The following is a 26,864-nucleotide window of genomic DNA, read 5'->3' as shown; positions in this document are numbered from 1 at the left end:
AAACTTTCCTTTTAGAAGGGGGCCCAATCACATCCACACCCTTTTATATACCTACATCACTATTGCCTATATACTTTTTGTGGAAATTTATAATACAACTTGTAACATGTCCAGTTCCAGTTCAGTTGCTCAGTCGTGTCCGACTCTTTGCGACCCCATGAACCGCAGCACGCCAGGCCTCCCTGTCCATCACCAACTCCTAGAGTCCACCCAAACCCATGTTCATTGAGTCAGTGATGCCAACCAACCATCTCATCCTCTGTCATCCCCTTCTCCTCCTGCCCTCAACCTTTCCCAGCATCAGGGTCTTTTCAAATGAGTCAGTTCTTTGCATCAGGTGGCCAAAGTATTGGAGTCTCAGCTTCAGCATCAGTCCTTCCAATGAACATCCAGGACTGATCTCCTTGCAGTTCAAGGGACTCTCAAGAGCCTTCTCCAATACCATAGTTCAAAAGAATCAATTCTGCCCTCAGTTTTCTTTATAGTCCAACTCTCACATCCATACATGACCACTGGAAAAACCACAGCCTTGACTAGACGGACTTTTGTTGACAAAGTAATGTCTCTGCTTTTTAATATGCTGTCTAGGTTAGTCATAACCTTCCTCCCAGGAGTAAGTGGTCTTGTAATTTCATGGCTGCAATCACCATCTGCAGTGATTTTGGAGCCTAAAAAGATAAAGTCAGCCACTGTTTCCACTGTTTCCCCATCTATTTCCCATGAAGTGATGGGACCAGATGCCATGATCTTAGTTTTCTGAATGTTGAACTTTAAGCCAACTTTTTCACTCTCCTCTTTCACTTTCATCAAGAGGCTCTTTATTTCTTCTTCACTTTCTGCCATAAGGATGGTGTCATCTGCATTTCTGAGGGTTATTGATATTTCCCCCGGCAATCTTGATTCCAGTTTGTGCTTCTTCCAGCCCAGTGTTTCTCATGATATACTCTGCATATGTTAACATGTAACATGTCAGGTGGATTGTTTTTAACTCTATCTTCCACTAGATTGTGAGCAACTCATTTGCTCATCTTTAGATCCTCCTGAATGGACACAGGGTCCTGTCCCCAGTACTCTAGCATAGATATGTGACATCATTAAGCAGACTTGAGCACCTGAAGACCATCATCCAATCCTCTCTCCTTCAACCCCACCCATCCTCATCACCACACAACTGACTGAAAAGAGCAAAGAAAAATAAAAATGCAGGGATTCGTTTTCTTATTAAAAGCATGCTTTACGGTGTTCACTAAGGGAATTTATATTTTTAAACTTACTTAGGAAATACTATTAAATGAAGGTAGTTGTGATAGTTAATCTTATGTGTCAACTTGGTCAGACTGTGGTGCCCAGTTGTTTGCTCAAACACTAGCCTAGATATTGCTGTGACGGGTATTTTGTAGATGTTGGTTAACATTTATAATTAGAAGTTCAAGAAAAGATTACCCTCAATAACATGGGTGGGCTTCAATTATCTGAAGGCCTTCAGAGCAAATAAATGAGATTTGCCAGAGTAGAAGGAATATTACTCCTTCCTCAACAGGTTAACATAAAAATCCCTTCTATGGACTCTGGATGCAAGACAGCAGCTCTGATTCTTTTGTTTCCTGCTGGCCTGACCTACAGATTTCAGACTTGCCAGCTCCCACAATCACATGAACCAAATCCTTTAAATTAATCTCTTTCGCCATATATGTATCCTTTTGGTTCTGTTTCTCTGGAGAACCCTAACACAATTGTGTTTCTAAACAGTTCTTTATTTCACAGTATTTCTGAATGTTTTGCTTAATGAATATATCTATATTCTTACTTTTGTTATATTGAATAGGGGTAGGATTTTATAATACTGCTTACTAATAGTAAATTCTGCTGGTGTGAAGAACAAGAGAGTATTGTGCAAGGAATCCAACAATACTGGCACCTCTCCTGGCAAGCAGAGAAATCCTATATCAGAAGTTTCCAGTATGAAGCTCTATTTGAGTCCAGAGTGTGCAGCCTACCTAAATATTATGTCCTATAGATTTTCCTATGGAGAAGGAAATGGCAACCCACTCCAGTATTCTTGCCTGGAGAATCCCAAGAACAGAGGAGCCTGGTGGGCTACTGTTTATGGAGTCACAAAGATTCGGACACGACTGAGTGACTAAGCACACAGATTTTCTTAAGCCAGTTCATATGAACTGACAAATCCTAAGCAATTTCCATGGGTTTCCCTGGTGGCTCAGTGGTAAAGAATCCACCTGCAATGCAGGAGACGTGGGTTGGATCCCTGAATTGGGAAGATGCCCTGGAGAAGGAAATGGCAGGAATCCAGGATTCTTGCTTGGGATATCCCATGGACAGAGGAGCCTGGTGGGCTGCCATCCATAGGCTCTCAAAAGAGTGAGACACAAATTAAGCAGCTAAACAATAACACAATAACCAACTTCTAATAAACTGAGAAGCTTGATCAAAACCTTTTTTTCCAAAAACGATAAGCCATATTTGGGACAGGCAGGAGGGTTTTAAGAGTTAATGCAACTCAAAATAAGATGTTGGTTTGCCCAGTTTCCATTGCCTCATTCATCAAGAGAGTTTGTGTTGTGACTCTTGGAAGTCAGTTTTATTGCATGATGTAATGGAGAAAATAATGAAGATTACAAATTTTCTTTATGCTTATGTTGTTTTAAACTACTGCCAGTTTATGGATATTTAAGAAGTTGAAGCAAAGAAAGCTGATTTAGTTTCTTTTAATTCATCCGAGTGGTTAGGTCCTGGAAATTTTTGAAGTAATATGTTGAAGTGTTTTTAGAATTAAAAAGTCTTAAATCCCACTTGGTAGACCTCCAAAGGCCCTCAAAAGCCACACACTTTCTCCTAATGTTATATAACAGAACTCTCCCTGTCCACTTTAAAAGTGGGCAGTTTTGTATTCAGATCCAAACTTAAATGTGGATTGAGAAGATGGTACCTGAGACTGTTCTGCTTTCATTGCTGAATTTCTCTGAGCTCAAAGGAATAACAGATTTGAAATTTTGGTGATTATTGAGTCATGGTCTCTGTGACTTTATGTGTGTGATTATAGAGCCCTTGCCCTAGGCTCATTTAGGTGGCTCATTCTCAAAGGAAAAAGCTGTGCTAAAAGAAAACTACATCTATTAATATATGATTTAGTGAACATTTAGAGTGAACTGAGAAAAGAAATCAACTGTGAAAGGAAAAAACCCATATGAATGGGTAATTGTTTGTATCAGCTCTGCTCCCCTGTTCCAGCCTCCTAGAGTAGGGACCTGCATTGAGACCAATTCTTTTGGGCTTGTGTGATTCTGAATTAAGAGGAAAGAGCTGAGGGAGAAAGATCTAAAGCACACAGCCAGGACTGAAGAAGAGTAGAGTGTTTTGAAAAAGAGGCACACAAGCAGTTACTTTGCATGAGAATGGTTGATGAGAGAGAAGTGTTTAAGATAGCTTGTTAATTACCTACTTCCCAGTTTTAAGGCTATGAGAATTTTTTGGATTTTGAAATTGGGTTTCAGGTATTCCTGTGTGTTTTGAATATAGTAGTGTTCTAAGACTGAACCTTATGGGTCACAGATTTATAAAAAAACATCAAAATACTAATCTTGAGCTATAGAAATTTCTGGACAAGTTCTGAGTAGTATTTGTCACTGCCTAGCTATTTTATTAAATTGTAGATAGAAAAGGCTTCAACAGTAAAATAACCTTAATCAGATAGTTAAGAGATTAGAATGAAAACAGCTTCGTATCTCCTAGAACAGATTAGGCTGTGAATTTAAGTATCCTCTTTAAATTGACCGGTGAGTAGCTTCAGGTAGAACAGTATACTTTAAACAAACACACACACATACACACAAACACACAGTTTTATTGTACTGGTCTGGGAACTTTTTTACTGCTAAAAAACTAGCGTTTTGAATTGCAAATAGGCTATACTCACCATCAGTAATGCAAACTTAAAATATTCATAGAACTGGGCTGAGAACATGCTCCCAGGCCTACAAGGCAGTGAAATACCTGGTCAATGTATAACTTGAACAATAAGTTCTTGAGTAATTTGCATTATGTTTTGGCTAGAAACAGTGAAAGCTAGCTTTTAGTTAAAAGAAAAAAGTAGAAATATCTTGCGTTTTTCTGGCCTGTTTAATGTATTAAAGTGCTCTTCCAAAACTAATACCATGGCGTCAATAGGAAACGTTAGAAAGATGTTTCATCCCCCCCCACCCCCCGCACCGAAAGTTAATGTACATTTTCCACAGGTGTATTTGCTCAAAGATTAAACTTTGCAAGTGGAAGTCCTTGACTACAAGTGTTTGGGAAATAGAAAGGTTGGACTCTCAGGGTTTCATTCGGCTAATATCCCTGGAGACCCTCTTTTGTGCCAGAAAGACCCTGTACTCAGTCTGGTTGGGCCACAAAGGTCAGCAGGCGGTAGTCCCTGCTCTGAGGGAGCTACCGGCCGCTCAAAGAGGGGCCCAACCAGGACTTTGAAACAAACAGAAATGTCACCAGGAGGCCGCACAGCTGACGTGCCCCTAATTATCAAACCAACGAAGAGGTTCTGTCCACAAAAGCAACGTCTGCCTTCCGTCTGATTTGTGTAGACTCCCCCTACTCGCACCCCCCACCGCCGCCCCTCAAGCCCGGGGTCTAGAGAGCTGGGCCTCTACAGGGCATGGTCTGAAACTCGCCCTCCCCGCCACGGGGTGTCAGGGCGCAGGGCGACAAGGAGACACGAGAGGGAGAAGCAGAGGCCCCAGCGGCAGAGGGGAAGTGGCCCACGCGACCCCCGAAGGGGCTGCAGCAGGTGGGTCGGGCTGGCGAGGGTGCGCTAGACCCTCAGTACCATTCTTTCCGAAAAGGGGAAGCTGGTGGCGTTGTTGACCTTGCCTTCGGACTGGAGGGTCTGCCGCGCGCCTGATTCGATTGAGGGTGCTTCGCCGCCCGCGCCGCGAGGCCGGCGCCTCGGGGGCGTGGCCTAGGAGAAAGACCCACCCTAGGCTCCTCCCCCTAGGAGCGCGAGCCAGTCCTGAGCGGCGCCATCCCTTTCCCGGGTCATCGCCCCGCCCCTCTTCCGGCCCGCGAGCCCCCCGCTCGTAGCTTCTGGGCCGCGTTCGCTAGCTCGCGCGCGCTAGCAAGCCCGCCCTCTTAGCGCGCGCTTGGCCACCCGACGACGCGGGAGCCTCACAAACCGGACGAGGCTTGCAGCGCTCATTACCACCAAGCGCCGGTCCGCTAAGGCGGTACGTTCGGTTCCCGGCCCGGGGACTATCGGGGTCGCCGAATCTGTGGCCCCAGAGCGGAGGCGGCGGCGGTGAGGGGACTGGGCCAGGAGGAGGCGGACATGGCGGGGCTGAGGGTAGCGGGAGGAGGGTGGTCCGGGCGCCCTGGAGGCCACGTCGAAGGCTCGCGGGCGGGCAGTGCGTGGGGGAACCGCGAGGAGTGCGGGGTCGAACAAGCTTGCATCGGCTCCGGCCCGGCGCGAAGAAGCGCTGGGGACTGAAGGGGGCGGTCCTCTAGGGTTTCCGCGAGACCCTCAGGGGCATGGCGACGGCGGAGACGCCGCCTAGAGGCTCCTGCCACGTTTCCACAGCGCGTTACCTTCCGCTCGGGGTGGGCGACAGCTTTGCTCGCGCGGCCGTGGGTTTTCTGGAACCGGAGACCCGGCTTGCTGTCTGGGGGGTGGACGGAGGTCGCGCCTGAGGGCAGTCGAGTTCTCGAACCCGGGCCTCCGAAGGCTGGAACCTGCCCGGGGGCGGCGGACCCTGCGCGCCTGTTGGCGGGGGAGGAAGGGAACGGGGCTCGGGGCCCTGCCCTGTTAACTCGGGAAAAACCGCGATTGCAGAAGTTGGACGCGCTCGCGGGCGGTTCTTCCAGGAGTGAGTGGAGACGTGGGGTGCCCCCTCACCTAGCGCTCCTCAAGAGCCCCCTGCCAGTACCGGGCCGCGGGCTGCCGGGCTTGAAAAGCCCAACTCCCGGCGCCGCGGGGATCCTACTTCTTGGGGTCCGGAGCCCGCTTTCTGCCGCCGCGGGGCTGGTCCGGGGCTCCTCACCCACCCCCCCGCGGCTGGGATTCCGTCAACCTTGGGAAAGTCTGCCCGGAAAAATACTTGTTTCCAGAAACGAGTGCGACTTGTCTCTCGTTATAAGGGAGGGAAAAAGTACAAAGTTATAAACTCCTGGGAGGCAGGGCTGGGTTTTCTTTGGGGTTCTCGGCCGCCGCCGGGAGCCGAGGAGCCTGTGGAACAAAGTAGAACTTGAGGAGCAGCCGCGGTGACTACGTCCCCGGATGACGTCACCGTGCGAGATTTAAAATGGGAGCTTTTCGCTCCGAGTGTGGGTGGAGGGTTTGCGGCCCCTTACTCGAGATACTTTCCTTGCGTACCTCGGGTCTTCTGGGCCCTGCTGGGTTCTGCTTCCTGACTTTATCACTCTCTCCTCTGGGGGGGGTACCCTTCGGATCCTTCTGGAATACTGACCGGTGAGGGTGGGTTAAATTGTCAGCAATCAGACACCATTCCTTCAAAAGTGGTGGGGGGGGGAATAATTCCATATGACTCATCTTGTGTTACAACCCAAAGCCACCACTAAGTGGTTCTTTCCTTCCTTTCTTCCTTTTATTTTCTGATGTGAAACAGAGGGCCGGGGGTGGGGGGGTGGGGGGGCGGGAAAGGAAAACAAAACCCCAAACTCAGATATGTAGAGCAGAGTTGGCAAATTGAATGAAGAAAATGAGTTAGTTGGGGATGGAGTATATTTCTTTAGCGTGATTCCTTGTTTTCTTTGGTGGAGTGGAGGCTGATGTAGTTCCATCAGCAAGTTTCATCCCAAAGCATATATTAAATTGCAGTGGGTTTTCTTTTCTATCATAACGTGGTGGAATATAAATATAGCTTTATACGTGGAAATGGCTGACGTTTTTTTCAACAGGAGGCTGCACAGCAGTTGCAGCGGGCTGGGGTTGTGTGCTGCTGGCCATAGAAAAAACCCATTCTAGGGTTCCAGGAGGAAGGTTTGGGTGTCTTTCTATCTAGGATCAGGGTAGCTATGGCTGCCAGCATACTCCTCAAATACCATACAGAATTTATTTCACACTGACATCCCTTCTTTGAATTTGCACAAGGAGGAAAGGAATCATATTATGAAGACAGACTTTAAGAGGAGGTTTGGGAAAAGAAAAAGGAAGCTAACAGAATCAGCTTTTGTGAAAGAACTATAGGCTAGGTTAGTCTAGCAGGTGCTGTATGTCTTTAATAATTGGCTCTGAAAAGGTGGTGTTGCTTAGTAAATGCAGCATCTGATAACTCTAAGTTACTTACAGCAGCCAAATGAATGAGCTCATCGGGTAAAGACAGAATATACATTGAAACAATCCCAATGCAAGATATCCAGTACAAGGTTTTTGCCTTTATGGATTAATCAATGATAAATCAGATTTGACATTTAAAAAGACTCCTTCTTGAGGCAGTTCCAAAATGCAGCTGAATCTCTAATTATTCCTTTTAGTTTGATTTTCCATGAATGACCCTGAATTTCCACGTTTTAAAATATGCTTTGATAGAGCTGGGTTTTTTGGTCACCTTTACCTAAAGGTAAATATGTCTCTGATCCTGAAAGAATGCTTACAGAAGCTTGATAGTAGATCTTTTTCTTTGTGTATGACAGGTTTGTTGAAATATAGTTCATACACTGTATAATCCACACATTTAAAATGTACAGTTCATTCGTATTAGTATATTCACTAAGTTGTACAACCATCACCACAGTCAGTTTTGGGACATTTTCATCATTTCAAAAGGCACTCTTATACTCACTGACATTACTCCTTCTCCCCCATTCTACCCCTAGGCCACTAATCTATTTCCTGTTTATATAGATTTGCTTATTCTGGACATAATAATTAGTGTTATACAGTATTTGGTCTTTTGGCTTCTTTCCCTTAGCATAATGTATTCAAGTTTCATACATGTTGTAGCACCTATCAGTTTGTCATTTCTGTTGCTGAATAATATTCCACATTTTATTTATGCATATATCAGTTGCTCCACATTTAGTTTGTTTCTGCTTTTTGATTATTATGAATAATGTTGCTGTGGACATTTGTGTACAAGTTTTTGTGTGAACATATGGCTTCATTTTTCTTGGGTATAGAGCTAGGAATAGAATTGCTGGGTCATATGGTAACCATATATATATATGACCTTTTTAGGACCTGCCAAACTGTTTTCTATATTGGCTCTACAATACTGGATTTTAAAGCGGACTTTTTTATGTTTTAAAGTACAAGTTATTTCTTAGAATTTTAAACTTGAATTATTGTAGTTAAATATTTATGCATGTAGTAAAAGCTATATAGTGGTGTCATTGTAGTGCTTCTCTCTGAGTGATATCTCAGATTTTTATTTTAGCTAACAGGAGCAACTTGGTGTGCTCTCTTTAGTGAACTCCTTACAAAGGTGATAAAATTCTTAAGCAGTATTTTATAATAAGGTCTTTATGGCATAAATTAGTCACTGTTCCCTGCTCCAGATATCAGCCAATGAAACACAAGATAAAATTGGGAGGAGGAAAGGGGGCTGTAAAGGAGGTATATTTCACAGAGCTTTATCTTCAAATTTTGATGTTTCAGTTTTTTGAGAAAAACTATTTTATCTTTGCAGGGGAAAATGAAGAACGAAATTGCTGCTGTAGTCTTCTTTTTCACACGACTAGTTCGAAAACATGATAAATTGAAAAAAGAAGCAGTCGAGAGGTTTGCTGAGAAATTGACCCTAATACTTCAAGAAAAATATAAAAATCACTGGTATCCGGAAAAACCATCAAAAGGACAAGCCTACAGGTGAAGGATTAGCTTGGACATTTGGATTGGACTGAGTGAAGAGGATGATCATCAGCTCCTCAAATAAGTGCCAGGCCAGAGGAGTGATGGTGTCCTGTCCATGTCTTTCCCAGTTTAGCTGCATCACACCCAGCTCAGGAGTGGCTCAGATTAGTTTTCTCCTTATTCACTTTAAAATACAAGCATTTGTTGTTGGGACTGCTACTGCCTGGACTTGGGAGGCCAATCTGTAGACCCCTGGGGATTAGTCTTGTGGTCATAGTGTGACTCTTGAGTGTTTTTCTTTGTGTATCACAGGTAGTTGAGGATTTTCAGAATTGTAGAGGACCCCTAAAGCTATCACTTAGAAAAGGGCATGATAAGAGTCGAAAGAAATGAGTTCATTTTATCTAAATTACATGTGACATATTAAAAGTTTTCTGGCAAATGAGAAATAAGATTATTAGACACCTGATATGTTCTTGACACAGGAATAATTTCATCTGTACTGTGCGTAATTCGTTGTGGTAGAAGCCAGTGTAACCATTTTATAGATGAAGGTAACTTGCCTGTGATTTGCAAATGGTAAATACTACCTCTGGAATTTGAATTCAGGTCTAACTCACCCTAAATTCTTAGGAGCTTTCTGTTACACCTCAGTCTAACCACTGCCTTGTCTCTGAGAGTGAAGGCAGTTCTCACTCCCAGCTGTCTTTTGTACTCCAGTTTATAAGTTCCATATACAGTTTAAAGAAGAGCAGACTCCTGTAAAACATGTCCTGGCATGTTCTCTCTTTAGTATTTATGTGACTACTTGGGAACCAGAGTTGAGAATGTTCTACTAAACTCAGCTGTCAAACTGTGTCCCATTTGTGGATGTGACCAAAAAAATAAAAGTGGAACAGTTGTGACTGTCGTGAATACAGAAATTCTTTTATTTATGCATATTGCTGCCCCTAAAGATTCCTCCACAAATCAGTATTTCACAGTAAAAATTTTCTTTCTGTCACTGAGCTCTTGTCAAGTGTATGACTATTCACAGAGTGTGCAAAGGAGGTGAAAATACAACTTGTTTAGTTCTTATTTGTGAAAAGCAAGGTAAGCATGTGATCTGTTGAAAAGAATCAAAGTAATTGATATATTTCTCTCATTTTTATCCAAAGAGGTTTCCTAGTGTACTGGAAAATGTGGTGAGTGAAAGTAGAAATGTGGATGTAATTCAAATTATTATTATTTTTTATCCTCTCACTTGATTCTCTTAATTTTTTCCTGCACATCTTCATTTCTGATAAAGTGAACAGCTTTTGTGAATTAGAGCTCTTGAGGCTTTTTACACTGATGTAATTGACATTGGACTAAGACTTTTGGTAGTGCCAAGCCACTGTACTGTTACTGAAAAAGGAGACACTGACAAGTAAATACTTAAAGATCAGACAGTGTACAATTTCATTTCCATTAATTTCAAAAACTTGAGGAAAAAAGTTAGCCAAACAGGATTAAATTGGCGTGTAATCAGAACTATCATTATTGAGTCATTTTGAAGCCATCTTTGAAGTAGAAAACTATTAGAGTTAATAGTGGGTTGTTTCTTTTATAAAAATGAGTAGACTATAGAATTAACCAAAGTTATTAGACTCTTCATAGAGTAGGTTGAAAGTGTTCTTTTTCTTCTAAAGTTTTTATAAGTTAGTATGTTTCTCTGCAACATATACAAATAAGGGCAATTTGGCAACATTACCGAGATCTGTAAAAATATTCATAGTCTTTGAAAAGTGAGTCTCCTAAAATCTATTTTAGAAGCATAATCAGAAATGCAGACAAATAGGTATGAATATGGATATTTCTTATACTTTATAATTGCAAAAAATTGGAAAGCACTACACTGTCAAGTAAATGATAGACTATTTTTATGCAACTTTTAAAATCTTGTTTTTGAAGAGTGGTTAATGGGTGAGTAGTCACAGTATCTAGAGTGAAAAAAAATAGCATAGAAATATGTATGGTATGCAAATTTTGTTGAAACAGAGTCTCTAAGCCTCTATACTTATATATTTTTTTTTTAAGCTTAGAGCCTACATCTTCACTGTATGTTAAAAAACACGTACATATATACATGTAAGATCTGTCTCCTTACTCTTAACTGACTTTGATTCTGGGCACATGGGACTTTTGAATCAACCTACACAACATTAGAATCTATAACATAAGACCATCTCATAGAAAGGAACAAAGATTTTCTTACATGTTTTAAACTAGTTTTTTTTTTTTTAATTTTGACTCTGAATTTGCTAAATTGTTAATGGTGATGTTACGATAAGTGTAGGCCTAATTGGGTTGTTTAATAAGATGAACTTTGGCATCTGGTCTGGATCTGAACCCTGCTTTCACTGCTTCCTTGCCGGGTAATGTTGGGCAAGTTACTCAAACTCTCTCTGCCTCCTTTCTTTCTTGCAATGGAAAATAGTATCTAACTCACAGGATCAATGTGAAAATTTAAAGAGTTAATATAGACATATTTTGTCTTTATTGTACTTTGCTTTATTTCATATCACAGACATTGTGGTTTTTATAAATTGAAGGTTTGTGCAAGCATGCATTGAGCAAGTCTGTCAGCGCCACATTTGTAATTGCATTTGCTCACTTTGTGTCTCTGTCACATTTTGGTAATTCTTAAATTATTTCATACTTTTTCATTATTTGTTTTGGTGATCTGTAATAAGTGATCTTCGATGTTACTATTACAGAGACTCAATGAAGGCTCAGGTGATGGTTAGCATTTTTTAGCATAAAGCTGTGTATATTGTTTTTTAGATGTAATGCTATTGCATACTTAATAGACTACAGTGTAGTGTAAATAGAACTTTTATGTACACTGAGAAATCAAAAATTTGTGTGACTGGCTATTGTGATACTCGCTTTATTGCTCTGGTCTTTAACCAACCCACAATGTCCAAAGTATGGCCATACATGCAAAGTATTTAGAAAACTCCATTGCATGGTAAACCTTCAAAAAGGGTTATTATTATTACTTAGAAATATATATTAGCTATTATCTAATGAGAACTTTTTCACTTTTAAATGAAAATAGAAATTGACTAAACACATTATTCTCTTGATGTTACAGTATTATAGTTAGTAGTATTATCAATATTTGTCAATGAATTTATATCTTCTATATTTTAAAGCTTTGGGTCTGAAGAAGTAAAATGATTTAATCTAAATTCACCCTGTAAATCGCAGGCTTCTCTGGTGGCTCGGATGGTAAAGAATCTGCCTGCAATGCAGGAGACCCAGGTTCAATCCCTGGGACGGGAAGACCCTCCTGGAGAAGGGAATGGCTACCCACTCCAGTATTTTTGCCTGAAGAATCTCTTGGACAGAGGAACCTGGGGGCTACAGTCCATGGCGATCACAAAGAGTGGGACATGACTGAGAGACTTAACACTTTTACTTTCACACTTTCACCCGATAAATCAGGATTAGTATGAAAACCTGAATTCTCTTGGTTCATTTCTTAGCTGTAGGCAGTAAATGCTTTCATTGTAACTAAAAATTTATCTATGTAAGCAGGATACTTATTTTAACAGGTATTTTTGCATTCATACTGAGAGCCATCTTTGAGCATTCTGTTAGGTAGCTGTGGTTGGTATTTCTTAGGTTAAAAGAAAAAATGGGACAGATGGGAATTCCCTGGTAGTCCAGTGGTTAGGACTCTATGCTTTTACTGCTGTGGGCCCAGGTTTGATCCCTGGTCAGGGAACTAAGATCCTATAAACTGTGTGCTGGAACAGTCTTTATTGGTTTAGAATTTTTTCATGTTTTTGCTAACTAGAAAATATGAAAACCCTCGAGTAACACAATTTAAATAAGCCAGTAACACTTTTGGATTATATTTTACTCTTAATACGTGATATAAATGGTTCTGTGTCCTTGACTGATTTGGTATTTAGAGAACAGTTATAGGTAAGGCAAAGGATACCCTTCTTAAGCAAAGTAACGACAGAGCAAACTTTGTCACAAGAATTTCCGAATATTATTTAAAACATTAGTTGAGGTCTTTTTGTTAGCTTGAGATTTTGTTATATAGGAATTTGGCTGATTTTTTGCAGTCAAAGTTCTAAGTAATATCATGCAACTTTCATACTCCTTGCTTGTAGAAGTACATGTGAGGTGAGTAGTTACTGTCTGAAGTGAGGTAGAGCCAGTTCTCCTGATTCCCCTGTGCCCATGCAGATGCCCTCTTCTTTCTGCCAGGCTGGGTAGCGTTGATGCCGCTGCTGCCTCTTTGCCTTTAGTTCAGATTTGTTACCTATTTAGGATAGGTATTCCTGAGTTCTTTACCAGGGTTTTATTTATTTTTTTTAAATTTTTTGTTTTTTTTATTTTTTTTAAATTCATGTTGGCAAATACTAGTAGATATAACTAAGTTTTTGATTTAAATTTATTTAAAGCTATTAACATTACTCCACTTTTTTGTAGATGCATTCGTGTCAATAAGTTTCAGAGAGTTGATCCTGATGTCCTGAAAGCCTGTGAGAACAGCTGCATCTTGTACAGTGACCTAGGCTTGCCAAAGGAACTAACTCTATGGGTGGACCCATGTGAGGTGTGCTGTAGGTGAGTTCTTGAGTTTGGCAGCTGAACTGATTACCATGCTGGAACTGATTTTTATGAAATTCTCTCAGGTACTGCCTATACACGTATCTTAATGGCCAGGAGCTGGTTGTTTGGCTTTCTCAGATGTGAATTTTGTAAACGATTCTTCTTGGAGGTGATAGTAAAAGATTGGCTACACTCCTGTTTTACAGCTAAAGAAACTTAAGAAATGATAGACCAGGGTTTTTTCTGAAGAGCTTTACCAAGTTTATTGTAGAATTTAGATACCTTGACTCCCTGTAGGTCAATTATTACCTTCTCGCATTGATGGTGCCCTTGTCTTTCCCCTCTTCAGACTAGTAAAGTTGCTAGTCCCAAATAATACTGGATAATTACTTTTGGTTGGTCTCTGTTGCTATTTGTTTCTACTCTTGCCTCTCTCCCCCTTTTTGGCTTTTAAGTGGCTGAGTGGAATTTTCATGGTTTTATTTTCATAATGGAGATTATTTCTTGTCTCCTAACGAGCAGAATTGTAAAAGGTAGGTGTGTTAGGTATGAAATTGAACTTCATTCACTCTAAAAGCATTCATTGTGGACCAGGCATTCTTAGTGGTGGAAATGAAAGTGACATTATTCTTTCAGGTAGTTCAAAGTGTAATAAGGGAGAAGAAAGAATAAGCAGATAACAACAGAGCGAGATTTATGTTATGATAGAAATATGTATAAGATGCACTGGTTGGTGGCACAAAGGAGAAAGTTACTGCCTCACGGAAGACTGTAATCACCCCTTGGTGTTGCGGTGAAGGATCAGTTCCAGGACACTCCTCACCACACACACGCATGCACAGCCAGAACTAAGATCCTCGGATGCCAAGTCCCTTATATAAAATAGTGCAGTATTTGCATATAAGCTATGTATAACCTCTCATTTACTCTAAATCATCTCTAGATTACTTATAATACCTAATACAGTGTAAATGCTATGTAAATAGTTGCCTTAGATTGAAAAAGTTCAAGTTTTTCTTTTACAAACTTTCTAGATTTTTTCCTCCCAAATATTTTTGGTCTCTGGTTGGCTAAATGCATGGATGCAGAACCCATGGATAGAGAGGACTGATTTTATTGAGTGGGTGATACTTGAGCTGAGTGGGGAAGGATGAGTTGCAGTTGACTAGATGACAAAGTAGGAAAGATGTTTCCAGGCAGGAGGAACAGGATGAACAGATGCATGGAACCCCCTGTGAGTGATTTCCTACAGTTGTTCCTTTAGGGTTTTCTCTTTGGTTTAGAGGTACAGTTCACCTATTGTTTGTAGTAGAGGTGCTTTTGATATAACCCTAATATGTTCTAAAGGTGGTCATAGGCTGTGACTTGATCTCCATCAATGAAAGTGGTGATGAAGACATGCTGGATAAATACATGGTTATTCTGCAACAATTTTCTGGACCACCCTGCAGCTGTCTGATATAAGCTGGTGTCTTATGTAAGCTTATTGCTTTGGGAAACTGGGGGCAGGTACATTCTCCAGTACTTATTTCTCCTAAGAAGGAATAGCAGCAATTTTTGGTCTGAGAAGGTCAAACAATTTTGAGTCTAGGACTAAGGAAGGACTTACCTCAGGCCTGGGTCAGACTTTGTTTTGTAGACTTGGTCCACTGAATTCCTTTAGAAGACTTTTCAGTATACAGGAAATAGCTATCACAAAGTTAAGTATATTGAAATAGTTAACTTTTTCAAGGCCTACACTTTGATCCTGATTTACCCTTACTTCATGCACAGTTCTTTAAGTTAGTTGTAGTTTTTTAAGCCCATAAAGACTTACTTGACATTTGAAGGGGGATTGTTCAAAATACAGTTGACTTTCCATATCTAAGGGTTCCATATCCACGCATTCAACCAACTTTAGTTCAAAAATATTTGAGGGGAAAAAAATTAAAGATAAGTTCTAAAAAGCAAAACTTGAATTTGCCATGCTATGCAACTATTTACATAACATTTATATAATATTCAAAGTATTTGCATAATATTTACATTGTATTAGATATGATAAGTCATCTAGAGATAATTTAAAGTGTATGGGAGGAAATAGAACTGCCATATGACCCAGCAATCCCACTTCTGGGCATACACACTGAGGAAACCAAATCTGAAAGAGACACGTGCACCCCAATGTTCATCGCAGCACTGTTTATAATAGCCAGGACATGGAAGCAACCTGGATGCCCATCAGCAGACGAATGGATAAGGAAGCTAGGGTACTATACACCATGGAATATTACTCAGCCATTAAAAAGAATTCATTTGAATCAGTTCTAATGAGATGACTGAAACTGGAGCCCATTATACAGAGTGAAGTAAGCCAGAAAGATAAAGACCATTACAGTATACTAACACATATATATGGAATTTAGAAAGATGGTAATGATCACCCTATATGCAAAACAGAAAAAGAGACACAGATGTACAGAACAGAATTTTGGACTCTGGGAGAAGGTGAGGGTGGGATGTTTCGTGAGAACAGCATCGAAACATGTACATTATATAGGGTGAAACAGATCACCCACCCAGGTTGGATGCATGAGACAAGTGCTTGGGCCTGGTGCACTGGGAAGACCCAGAGGGATAGGGTAGAGAGGGAAGTGGGAGGGGGGATCGGGATGGGGAATACATGTAAATCCATGACTGATTCATGTCAATGTATGACAAAAACCACTACAATATTGTAAAGTAATTAGCCTCCAACTAATAAAAATTAATGGAGGGGAAAAAAAGTGTATGGGAGCATGTGGGCAGGTTGTATGCAAATACTTTGCCATTTTATTTAAGGTACAATACTTGGGCAGCCATAGATTTTGGCATTGGGAGAGGAGGGGGAGGGGATGGTCCTGGAACCAGTCCCCCAGGATACTGCTGTCATAAATCTACAAAAAAATAATAGTCTAACATAGAAGTGGGAACAAAAAAGCAAGAGTTGAGCCAAATATATTATCACACTGTCAAATAAGGAATATTTAATACAATGGTCTTAAATCATTAGGGGAAAGTTTCTGTATCCAAGGATGTTTAAGCAGTTGGCGAATTACATGAACATTTGGACATATTTATTTGAAATGCTTAAACCATATCTTGACACCTGAAGATGAGAGCTTTAGTTACGTGGACATTCTATTTTACTTAAGTGAATACTTCATTATTTGATAATACCAGATAATGAAAAATTACTGAGCTTTCATCTTGCTAGTATAAGAAAATCCTTGCATTCAGTAGCCTTCTATATGATCAAAATTTTGCCCCAAATTGACTATGATGTGAGTTTTTTCACAGTTAATAGAAATTACCTTCAGAATGTTCATTAAGCGATGATAGAAATCCCAGGGGAAACAAAGTGTTAGTAATTGGGTAGAGATGATTGCTATAAATTAATAAAGGAAATCGAGAGATTTATTAGTGCTTTTGAATCCAAACTGGGAATGTTCTGAAAATTAAAACTGATATAGCAGTTACATAGTTGAATGAATAATCTGAGTCATTAAAAATAATAAATCATTTTATACTAAAGGCTATGGTTATAAAAAATACTTGAAATCTACTCAGAACATTCTTCATAGAATTATTCCATCAGGATAGATATTGAAAGAATGCAAAAGCGTTATATAGTTAGAAAGGTTATCACTTCGTGAAATACTTCAGATTATACTGAATAGAAAACAGATCTTTCCTATAAGGAGAAATCCTACAAATAGCTGGCATGTTATTATCTACTCAGTAGTCTGCACTTCTTTTTTGTTTGTAATTTCTGTAATCCTTTCTTTTCCTGATAAAGAGCATTAGATACTATTGATATTTTTCAAATTAACTCGATCTTAATGTTTCAGCAGTGTGTTTAAATTTTAAATTGGAAAGTTTAAAAGTTGCCCCTTAATAATTCTGAGGAATTAACTGCATGTTCTAATATTACTGTAACATAGTAAGCTGCTTCATTTACCCTGAAGAGAGCCCTCATACCAAAATACTACCAAGGGAAAAATGCAAAACCTAATTGAGCAAAAGTGTCAAAGAAATTTGAGTTAATAAAGCTAATCCTTCAGTCACATAGATGTCTGCCCTTGGTTTGGGTTTCTGTTTCTACTGAGGCAGGGTTTTTTCTCAGATTTCTTGCCTTTCTGTTTTGCCTGAGTTGAAATTGTAGTTCATGAATTCTGTGTTGTGAAGAACTCATCCAATTGTTGAGGCATTTTCTACTAAGAAGAATCACCAGTTGAAGAAGAACCACTCTCCAACTATTTCCAGCTACTTCATTCTGCAGATAAGAAACTAAGGCCTGGAGAGATTGAATAACTTGTATGTGGTCACAACTAGTACATGGCACAGCAGAACCAAAAACATGTCTAGTACTCTTTCCACCATCCTATAGCCATTTATGAGATAGACTGAAAAAGAATAGAAAAAGGGAATTATATACTGTAATTAGATTGCATTTATGACCCCATTCAGCCCATGAGAATGGAAGATAGCACAGCTGAAAGAAATAGAACTCACCTATGAGACTCCTTGATTGCTATTTAAACTTTCATAGACTTTGTTGTAATTAGGCCGTTTACTTAATTGTAAATACCTGAATCAGAAATAATTTGAGATGAGTTATCTTGAAATTAATTGATATCATAGTTAACCTTATTTTTCTATTGAAGTCATTCTTATATTTTGTAAGCTTGGAATCATTTGTTTAACTTTAATTACGTATTGTGTAAGACTGCTTAGCAGTCTTTGTCCTAACACTTCCTAGAAATTGTTTCATAGTGTTTATGATGTATAATTTATTTGAATGGATTTGTGGTTACCCCTTTGTCCTCTCAATGGAAACTCCTAGTTTTACTGTGTAATATGCTATTTTCCCTCAGAGCAGAATTTTTTTTTTCTAGTAACCAATAGCCAAAGTTAGATATCCTGACAGTTTTTTTTTTAGATTAAGGCTTTAAAAATGTTTTGGAAGGATAAAAAACACTGCTTAATTTAAAAGAAGCGAACATTTATCATAGGAATCTCTGTGAAATCAGCAATGTGAGTCAAGACAAATCCTTTTATTTTCCTCAACAGTAGCTGTGTTTTCTCTTCCTCTTTAACCTCAACAGTTGCCTCAGTTCTTATTTTTGTCAGTGTAGATACAGGAAACACAGGCCCCTTTTTTAATTTAATTGCAGTAAAAGTAAATCCCATAGGAAATATTTAGTTGATTTTTGACTTGAATTACTATGATCTACAACATAAGGGTCAATTAATTTATTAGAAAGTTTTACTGTATGAATGTAAATGGCCAATACATTAATGTATGGCCAGTTTCAGTGGTGCATACAAAAATGTAATCAGTGAATTTCTCTTTGACATTTTAAACAACTATCTTTTTAGGAGGCAGTAGAAAAGAAAATCAGAAAAGAGAATGAATGTGGTCACTTTTTTGGTACGTTAATAGACTGGAAAACTGTGGCCTCCCTGTTGGCCTGGAGCTGGGTTAACATACTATATGTGTAGAATGAAGTTCTGGGAGGGTTCCTTCTTGGCCCGGGACTGGTGGCATGTCCAGACCTGTTCAGTTGTTTTTATGGACATTTGTTGCTTTGTTGATGTAACTCAAGGGTTTCTAAGTTTTTTGTTTTTGGATTTTTTTATTCTTAGGTATGGAGAGAAAAATAATGCATTTATTGTTGCCAGCTTTGAAAATGAGGATGAGAACAAGGATGAGATTTCCAAGAAAGTTACCAGGGCCCTTGATAAGGTTACCTCTGATTATCATTCAGGATCCTCTTCTTCAGATGAAGAAACATGTAAGGAAGTGGAAGTGAAACCGAATTCTGTGGCTGCGACCCCCAGCCCTGTATACCAGGTAACCATGAAGTGGCTCCATAGTGAAGGTCCTGAGCAAGGCTTGCAAGGTCATCCTGGGTAGTCCTGCTCATATTGCCCAGGGTTTCTGACTTGAGATTTTAGATCACAGTTCTTGCCTTTCCACACTAAGGGGAAGCCGTTTCATCTGAGATGAGAATAGGCATCCTGAGTCATTTTATCAAAGCTCTGCTTTACTATTCAATAAGTAGGATAAATATATTTCAAAAAGAATAGGAAAGATCATGGAAATAAAACATTCCTGATGTTTTAAAATCCTTAGTGCTTTCAGAAACAGCCACTTTTTCTTTTTTTTTCTTTTTTGGTAGCCTTTAACACTTCCAATTTGTAACTCTAGGTTTAATGTTCATGTTCCTCTCTGTGGTTAAAGAGAAGCCTCAATAAATTTTTCTTTAGTTAATTTTTCATTTAAGCTGAAACAGTATCTTTCTTTGCCTTTACATGTAAAGAATCATATAGCAAGCATGAGGGCTTCCCTGCTGGTTCAGTTGGTAAAGAATCTGCCTGCAATGCAGGAGACCCGGATTCGATCCCTGGGTTGGAAATATCCCCTGGAAAATGGAATGGCAACCCACTCCAGTATTCTTGCCTAGAGAATTATATGGACAGAGGAGCCTGGCAGGCCACGGTCTATGTGGTCACAAAGAGTGGGACACAACTGAGCAACTAACACATAGCAGTCATGCATGTACTTTGTTCACTTATTTATTACTTATACCCCACGTACCAAAGAACATGTATTATAGTTTGAAAAAATTCTTAACAACAGTACTTTTCAACAGGAAATATATTTTCAAATAAAAGAAAAATCTTTTGAGTTGAGCCTTATTCTGTACATGTACTTTTTCTGATTTTGAGTCTATTTTTAAATATACCTGTTTTTATTAAGTTGGTCTTAATTAGACATAATTAAACATAACAGGTTTCTGGTAGGGTTTGATTTGGCCTAACATGAGAATTTAGACCTCAATGAGTGAGAAATAAAAGTATCACGAGTATTAGAAACTGAACCTTTAAAAAATTAACTTGAAACAGTATGTGCGTCCATGCTGAGTCACCTCAGTTGTGTCCAACTCAGCAACCCTATGAACTGTAGCCCACCAGGCTCCTCTGTCCTTGGGATTCTCCAGGCAAGAATATTGGAGGGGTTGCCATGCCCTTTTTCAGGTACTCTTGCCAACCCAGGGATTGTACCTACATCTCTTAACGTCTCCTACACTGGCAGACAGGTTATTTACCATTAGCGTCACCTGCAAAGCCAGAGTATAACGGTGACATGTCCTCCTCTTCCTCAACCACCAGTCCTGTGCCCTTGCATGAAGGTGTTTATGACCAGTTATTTTTGTATCTTTCCGAAGAGAGTCCCTATATAGATAAGTAAACATAATATTTGTATTTCAGGGGTCATTTTAAAGACCACTGACATAAATATTTTGGACTTTTTTTTCCCTCTGATGCATTATATACTACAAATTACCATTGTTAAATTACCTGTAATTCATTGAGATGAGTGTTAATTTTATCTCAGAATTTTATTTGTTGTTACTCAGTAAAACAAGAATATGAATCCCAAATTGAACTTGTTGCTACTAATATTTACAAGTAAATTGACTTTTAATTTTTAGATTTTCTTTTAAAATTAAATTGTACTTGTTTTCCCCCTTTTTGAAAGACTACTGGGATAAAATTCTAACAGAAAAGCATAGAAATTGAAGTGTCTTTTATATGCTTTTAAAATAAAACAGTTCTTCTTGACATTACATTCACTTACAAAAACATTTCATTATGGAGAAGCATAGGTCAGCTCTTAACAGTCATTGTGTAGAAAGTTGGAGCAGATGGTCCACTTTAAGATCTTTTTTACCTGTCCCATTTTTTTCATCTTGAATCTGGCTTTACCAAGAAGAACCTTAAAAAAAGAGGCTATCAAAGTACAGACAATACCAAGAAGAACCTTAAAAAAAGAGGCTATCAAAGTACAGACAATACCAAGAAGAACCTTAAAAAAAGAGGCTATCAAAGTACAGACAAAATAATTTCTAGCTTGGGGATCTTTGTTCTCTGATAGGGGTCTGTGTTTTCTGAAAGGACCCTCGAAAGATAATTCTCCACTAAGAATGAAGATTGGGTAATTTCTCCCCAAATGAGTCTACAGATTCACCTTGCTATTAAAATCCCCAAAGGCTTTTTTCTAGATAAAATTCAAAGAAAGGAGAATCAAGTCAGAGATCTCACAGTAATATCAAGTCATTATGTTTATCAAGACAGTGTGTTAATAGTTTGTTGTTGTTTAGTCGCCAAGTTGTGTCTGACTCTTGTGACCCCATGGACTATGCTCCACCAGGCTTCACTGTTCATGGGATTTCCCAGGCAAGAATAGTGGAGTGGGTTATGATTTCCTTCTCCAGGGCATCTTGCCAACCCAGGAATCAATCCACCCTCCTACACTGGCAGGCAAATTCTTTACCACTGAACCACTAGGGAACCCCTGTGGTAATGGTTTAAAGATACAGAAATATGTTATTGGAACAGATAGTAGACTTTTATATGTTCAAAAATTTTTTTAATAGGCCAAAGCAATTCAGTGGGGAAAGTCTATAAGAACTGGTACTGAAATGATTGGATAATTCATTTATTTTTTATTTTTTGGTAATTCATTTATTTTTTTAAAAGTGACCCTAACTGCTACCTGATACCACACATTAAAAAAAAACTAATTTTAAATGGGTCACAGGCCTAAACGTAAGTGCTAAATCTCTGACACTTAGAAGAAAACATAGGGTGATACCTTTATTATTTAGGATAGGCAAAGATTTATTCCAAAAATGTTAATAAATTTGACCTCATCAAAATTAAAAATCTTTGCCCATCAAAAGAAACCGTAGAGAAAATGAATGGGCAGAAATATAGGCTGGAACAAAATATTCTCAATACATATATTTGTCAAAGGACTTGTTTTCAGAATATACTTTAAAAATCAGTCCTATAAATCAACGGTAAAAGCCAAATGATCGAAATAATGACAGTGGGTATAAGATGTGAAAAAACACTTGTACAAAAGAAGTTATATAAATGGCCAGTAACCAAATGAAAAAGGTGTTCAACCTTATTTGTTATCAGGTAATTGTAAATTTAAGCCAGAGTGAAACACTACTTTCAGAATGGCTAAAATTAAAACATCTGACCATACCAAGTGCTGACAAGGATGTGAAGAAGCTGGATTCATAAACTGTTGATGGAAGTTTGCTTGGCACTTAAAACTTTGAAAACTGCTTGGCACTTAAATATGCATCTGCCCTATAACCCAACAGTTCGACTCCTAAGTATTTAACAAGAGAAATAAAAAGAACCATATCTACAGAGCCTGTTAACTAGAATGTTTGTAACAGCTTTTTTAATATAACAGTAAAAAAAAAAAAAAATCCATTAACAAGTGAATGGGGGAAGATAGTCATATATTCATTCATATAGTAGGATAATAGCAATAAAACAGATTTCATAATAGACACAGTACGGAAAGACCTAAAAAACATTCTGTTGAGCAAAAGAATTTTGCCAGGGAATTCTTTGGTGGTCCAGTGGTTAAGGACTCTTGTTTTCACTGCCAAGAGCACAAGTTTGAGTCCTGGTTGGGAAACTAAGATCCCATATGTCCTGTGTTACAGCTCGACACAAAAGAATATATGTCTTCCATTTATATGATGTTCACAAACAGGGAGAACTCAGTCTGTGATAGAAATTTGAACAGTGGTTGCTTGTGGGAACCACTATTCCAGAATTGTGTCTAATTTCTGAGTTTTAAAAGCTTACCAGCACCCCAATATAGAAAGAAATGAAAACATTCTACTTCGCTATTGTAGTATAGGTCGATTATTAGTTGGAACTCTTAATAAATTTTTTCATTTCCCCATTATTGTAGGTAATCAAGAATTAACTGTGCATGCTAAGATTATTCATTGCAGCATTGTTTTGTTTGCTTTTTGTGCATTGTTTTTTTAAAAGACTGAAAGCAGCTGAAATGTCCTATCAAGATACCACTTAATTTAGTTATGGCAGTCATTGCATTACTGTTTAGCTGTAGATTTACGAAAAGAGTCGTTATATATTGATATGAATGTCTCTAATATGTATTTATTAAGTGTAGAAGCAGTATGCAGAATTGTGGATATTTAGTGTGTATATAGATGTACACACAAGTATATTCATAGAATATCTCTAAAAATGTAATCAAAACATTGATTAGTGTCTGCTGCCTCTGAGAGGGTAGCTGGTAATCAGCTAAAGAGAGACTTTTTTCCCACTATATACAACATCGTGCCTTTTGAGTTTTCTATCCTGAATGTAGTGCTGATATACAGAATACAAATTTTTTAATCCCTATGCTAAGAGCAGATTAGAAATCAGAGAACTCTGAAACTCATAGTCACAGGGTATAGTATTCTGAGCAGAGAGGTCCAAAACTGCTGAAAACATTTTGCATAATGTAAACTTGATGTCCCACTTGACTTACAGGATAATCTAAGACTTGTTCCAAAATGCTAAACTGGCTACATTAGAATCACCTGCAGAGTGTCATCAAATACCTAGCAGCCTCTCTTCCTAAAATTTTGTTAATATTGTTCAGTAGAACAGGACTAGGGCACGACATTTTTGTGTTTAAAAGCTTCATAGGTGATTTCTTTAGCCAGTTGTGGACGCCAGTGGTCTTAAACATGATGTGTCCTTATAGGCCTCTACTCATTCTTTGTTTTCATCTTTTCTGGTTGATATAGCCAGAGAATACCTGGTTTTCAAGGGGCGTGTTTGAGTTTATTAATTTTCGTTCATTTGAAAAACTGATTTATTATATTTGAAGTTTTTAACATATTTAGACTTGACTGTAGGGAATGTCCCTTAGAGCTACTCTTTGGGTTGTGGGTGAGTGAGTTTGTTTTTTAAATGAAAAACCATTTTCTTTTCCCTACAGATTTCAGAATTGATATTCCCACCTCTTCCAGTGTGGCACCCGTTGCCCAGAAAAAAGCCAATGATGTATCGAGGGAATGGCAATCAAAGTCACTACCCTCCTCCCATTCCATTTGGTTATCCAAATCAGGGACGGAAGAATAAACCATATCGCCCAATTCCAGTAACATGGGTACCCCCTCCTGGAATGCATTGTGACCGCAATCACTGGATTAATCCTCACATGTTAGCACCTCACTAGCTGCTTTTGTTTGTTGGTGTCATGTTGAGAAAAGGTAGAATAAGCCTGATTACATATTAAAAGTTCATACTTAAAGTAGTAAAGTTAGATGGGCTAAACCATCAAACTTATTTTTATAGAGAAGTTATTAAGAATAATCTTTTCTTAAAAATATATATGCACTTTAGATATATTGATATAGTTTGAGAAACTTTATAAAAGTTAGTCAAGTGCCTGAGTTTTTAATATTAAACTTGAGTATTTATATATTGTGCATCAGCTCTGTTGCTTATGAGGATACTGTAGGAGTGGATGATCTGTTCTAGCACCTTTGAGCATTTACTTTATGGAAAGTATGTAAGTTATTTATATTCATGGAAATCTATTTTATGTCGTTGTTTAGAAGAATTGCATAAAATCATGTAGTTGCAAATAAAAAGTTAGTTTGAGGCATGACAATGTGTGCTTCTGTTCTGTGCATAAACAGGGAAGAAGAACGAAAGGGATATCTCACTGTAGTGTGTTTAATTATTTAGCAGAGAAAAAGCAATGTAGAAATTTCCATTTTTCTTTAAAAAATTAATTTTTTATTAATCATAACTTTCCCAAAGGCTATAGTAGCAAGTGATTCATATAAAAAGTCTAAAATTTGTTAGTAGTAGCTAATTGAAAATATAAATATAGTGAAACATCTTTCAGTCATCAAAGTCACTATACATAGGATTTTCTTAGCCTAGAATTTGGCCTGTACAAATGTTGATAAGACATCTGACTTATACGCCTAGTGCCATTGCATAAAGCAGAAATGTTCTTGTAGATGCTCTGAACTCTGCCTTGTGCTTTTTTTCTTCAACATGTTAAAGTCTTTATTAGTGGTCTTAAATAAAGTCAAACAGTACAGTACTTCAGATTCTTCAGTGGCCCTTCATACTTATACCACTGTAGTGCCATCAGTCTCGTAAGTGTACTTGAACTACAAAAACAAAAAGAGATACAAAAATTTGGATTTTAAAAAGTTCGATTTTTTCCCCGAAGGTATATTTTAAAAAACTAAGATCATTACACTTTCTCATTATCCACATCTTTAAATTTCTAGTCCTAAATTATTTGATCAGAAAAATCACCACTTGGTAATAAACATTGGATGTCCTTGGCTGTTGCAGATATTCCTGTTGCCTGGTGATAAATTTTGTTGAGTATAGACTACCAGAAAAGTGCACAAATGATAAAGATACATAGCTCTCAGGGTATGTGGAATTCAGAATGTCTGCAATTTCAACAGAAAATTTAACTTTTAAACCTTAGAGACTTCTGGTTTTAATGTTATTGTACTCTTTAATAGTGTTTGTTAGTTAATTGCTGAGTCCTGTCCAACTCTTTGCGACACCATGGACTGTAGCCCACCAGGCTCCTCAATCCATGGAATACTCCAGACAAGAATACTGGAATGGGTTGCCACGCCCTTCTCCAGAGTATCTCAGACCTGGGGACTGAACCGAGGTCGTCTGCATTGCAAGCAGAGTTTTTACTGTCTGAGCCAGCAGGGAAGCAAGAAGCCATATGCAGTTTTTTACATACTTCTAAACCACAGTATCTACTTTTTTCTGAAATATATAGTGAATGCTTATTCAAGCATTGATATTTAAGGAGCAGAAAGAAAAGAATGCAGGTAGGAATGAGAGTAGTGTAAAGAAGAGTGTCTCAGGAAGGTAGAAATTCTGAAAATCATGAGCAGGAGCCAATAGTGACAAATTAAAAAATGGCTGACAATTACTGAACACTTGCTTTTTGGTAGACACTTCTTAGAATTTGTATATATATATACAAACATGCAAATATATATATATATATAAACTAAATCACATAAGGTGGTTTTTAGTGTAAAGTGAAGAAAAGCCTTTTGATGAGGGTGAAAAAGGAGATTGAAAAAGCTGGCTTGAAACTCAACATTAAAAAATTAACATGGCATCCATTCCTATCGCTTCATGACAAGTAGAAGGGGACAAAGTGGAAGCAGTGACAAGGTTTATTTTCTTGGGCTCCAAAATCACTGCAGATGGTGACTGCAACCATGATATCAAGACACTTGCTCCTTGGAAGAAAAGCTATGACAAACCTAGACAGCGTATTAAAAAGCAGAGGCATCACTTTACTCACAAAGGTCTGTGGAGTCAAAGCTATGGTTTTTCCAGTGGTCATGTATGGATGTGAGAGAGGGGCTGTAAAGAAAGCTGAGTGCTGACAGTGCTTTCAAATTGTGCTGGAGAAGATGAGCCCCTTGAACAGCACAGAGATCAAACCAGTCAGTTCTAAAGGAAATCAACCCTGAATATTCATTAGAAGAATTGAAGCTGAAGCTCCAATCATTTG

At 38.6% G+C, this 26,864-nt stretch overlaps 2 protein-coding genes and 1 long non-coding RNA gene across 6 annotated transcripts in view; 1 reads left to right on the top strand and 2 right to left on the bottom strand.

Moving 5' to 3' along the window:
* Positions 1–6,231, bottom strand: part of LOC136152500 (uncharacterized) — an 86,348-nt gene extending 80,117 nt beyond the window's left edge. For all 3 annotated transcript variants that reach the window (XR_010660214.1, XR_010660215.1, XR_010660216.1), the window contains exon 1: positions 5,596–6,231. This is a non-coding gene — a long non-coding RNA (uncharacterized lncRNA). The remainder of the gene's footprint in view (positions 1–5,595) is intronic.
* BTG3 (BTG anti-proliferation factor 3) lies at positions 5,086–24,953 on the top strand. 2 transcript variants are annotated; one of them, XM_065913811.1, is made up of 5 exons: positions 5,086–5,237; positions 8,655–8,833; positions 13,292–13,429; positions 19,082–19,289; positions 24,276–24,953. In XM_065913811.1, exons 2-5 carry the CDS (start codon positions 8,661–8,663, stop codon positions 24,513–24,515), a joined length of 759 nt encoding a protein of 252 aa, XP_065769883.1. In that variant the 5' UTR covers positions 5,086–5,237; positions 8,655–8,660; the 3' UTR covers positions 24,516–24,953. The 2 variants fall into 2 exon arrangements, with proteins under 2 accessions (XP_065769883.1, XP_065769884.1); XM_065913812.1 differs by having other exon boundaries at positions 5,157–5,308.
* The window catches only part of CXADR (CXADR Ig-like cell adhesion molecule), a 68,364-nt gene continuing 66,162 nt past the window's right edge, over positions 24,663–26,864 (bottom strand). The window contains exon 8 of the mRNA XM_065913810.1: positions 24,663–25,467. Within this exon, the coding sequence (XP_065769882.1) occupies positions 25,426–25,467 (42 nt within the window). The 3' untranslated portion in view covers positions 24,663–25,425. The remainder of the gene's footprint in view (positions 25,468–26,864) is intronic.

This window comes from Muntiacus reevesi, chromosome 21, assembly GCF_963930625.1.
Source record: "Muntiacus reevesi chromosome 21, mMunRee1.1, whole genome shotgun sequence".
Lineage (NCBI taxonomy): Eukaryota > Metazoa > Chordata > Mammalia > Artiodactyla > Cervidae > Muntiacus > Muntiacus reevesi.
This window is presented reverse-complemented; position numbering and strand designations above follow the sequence as displayed.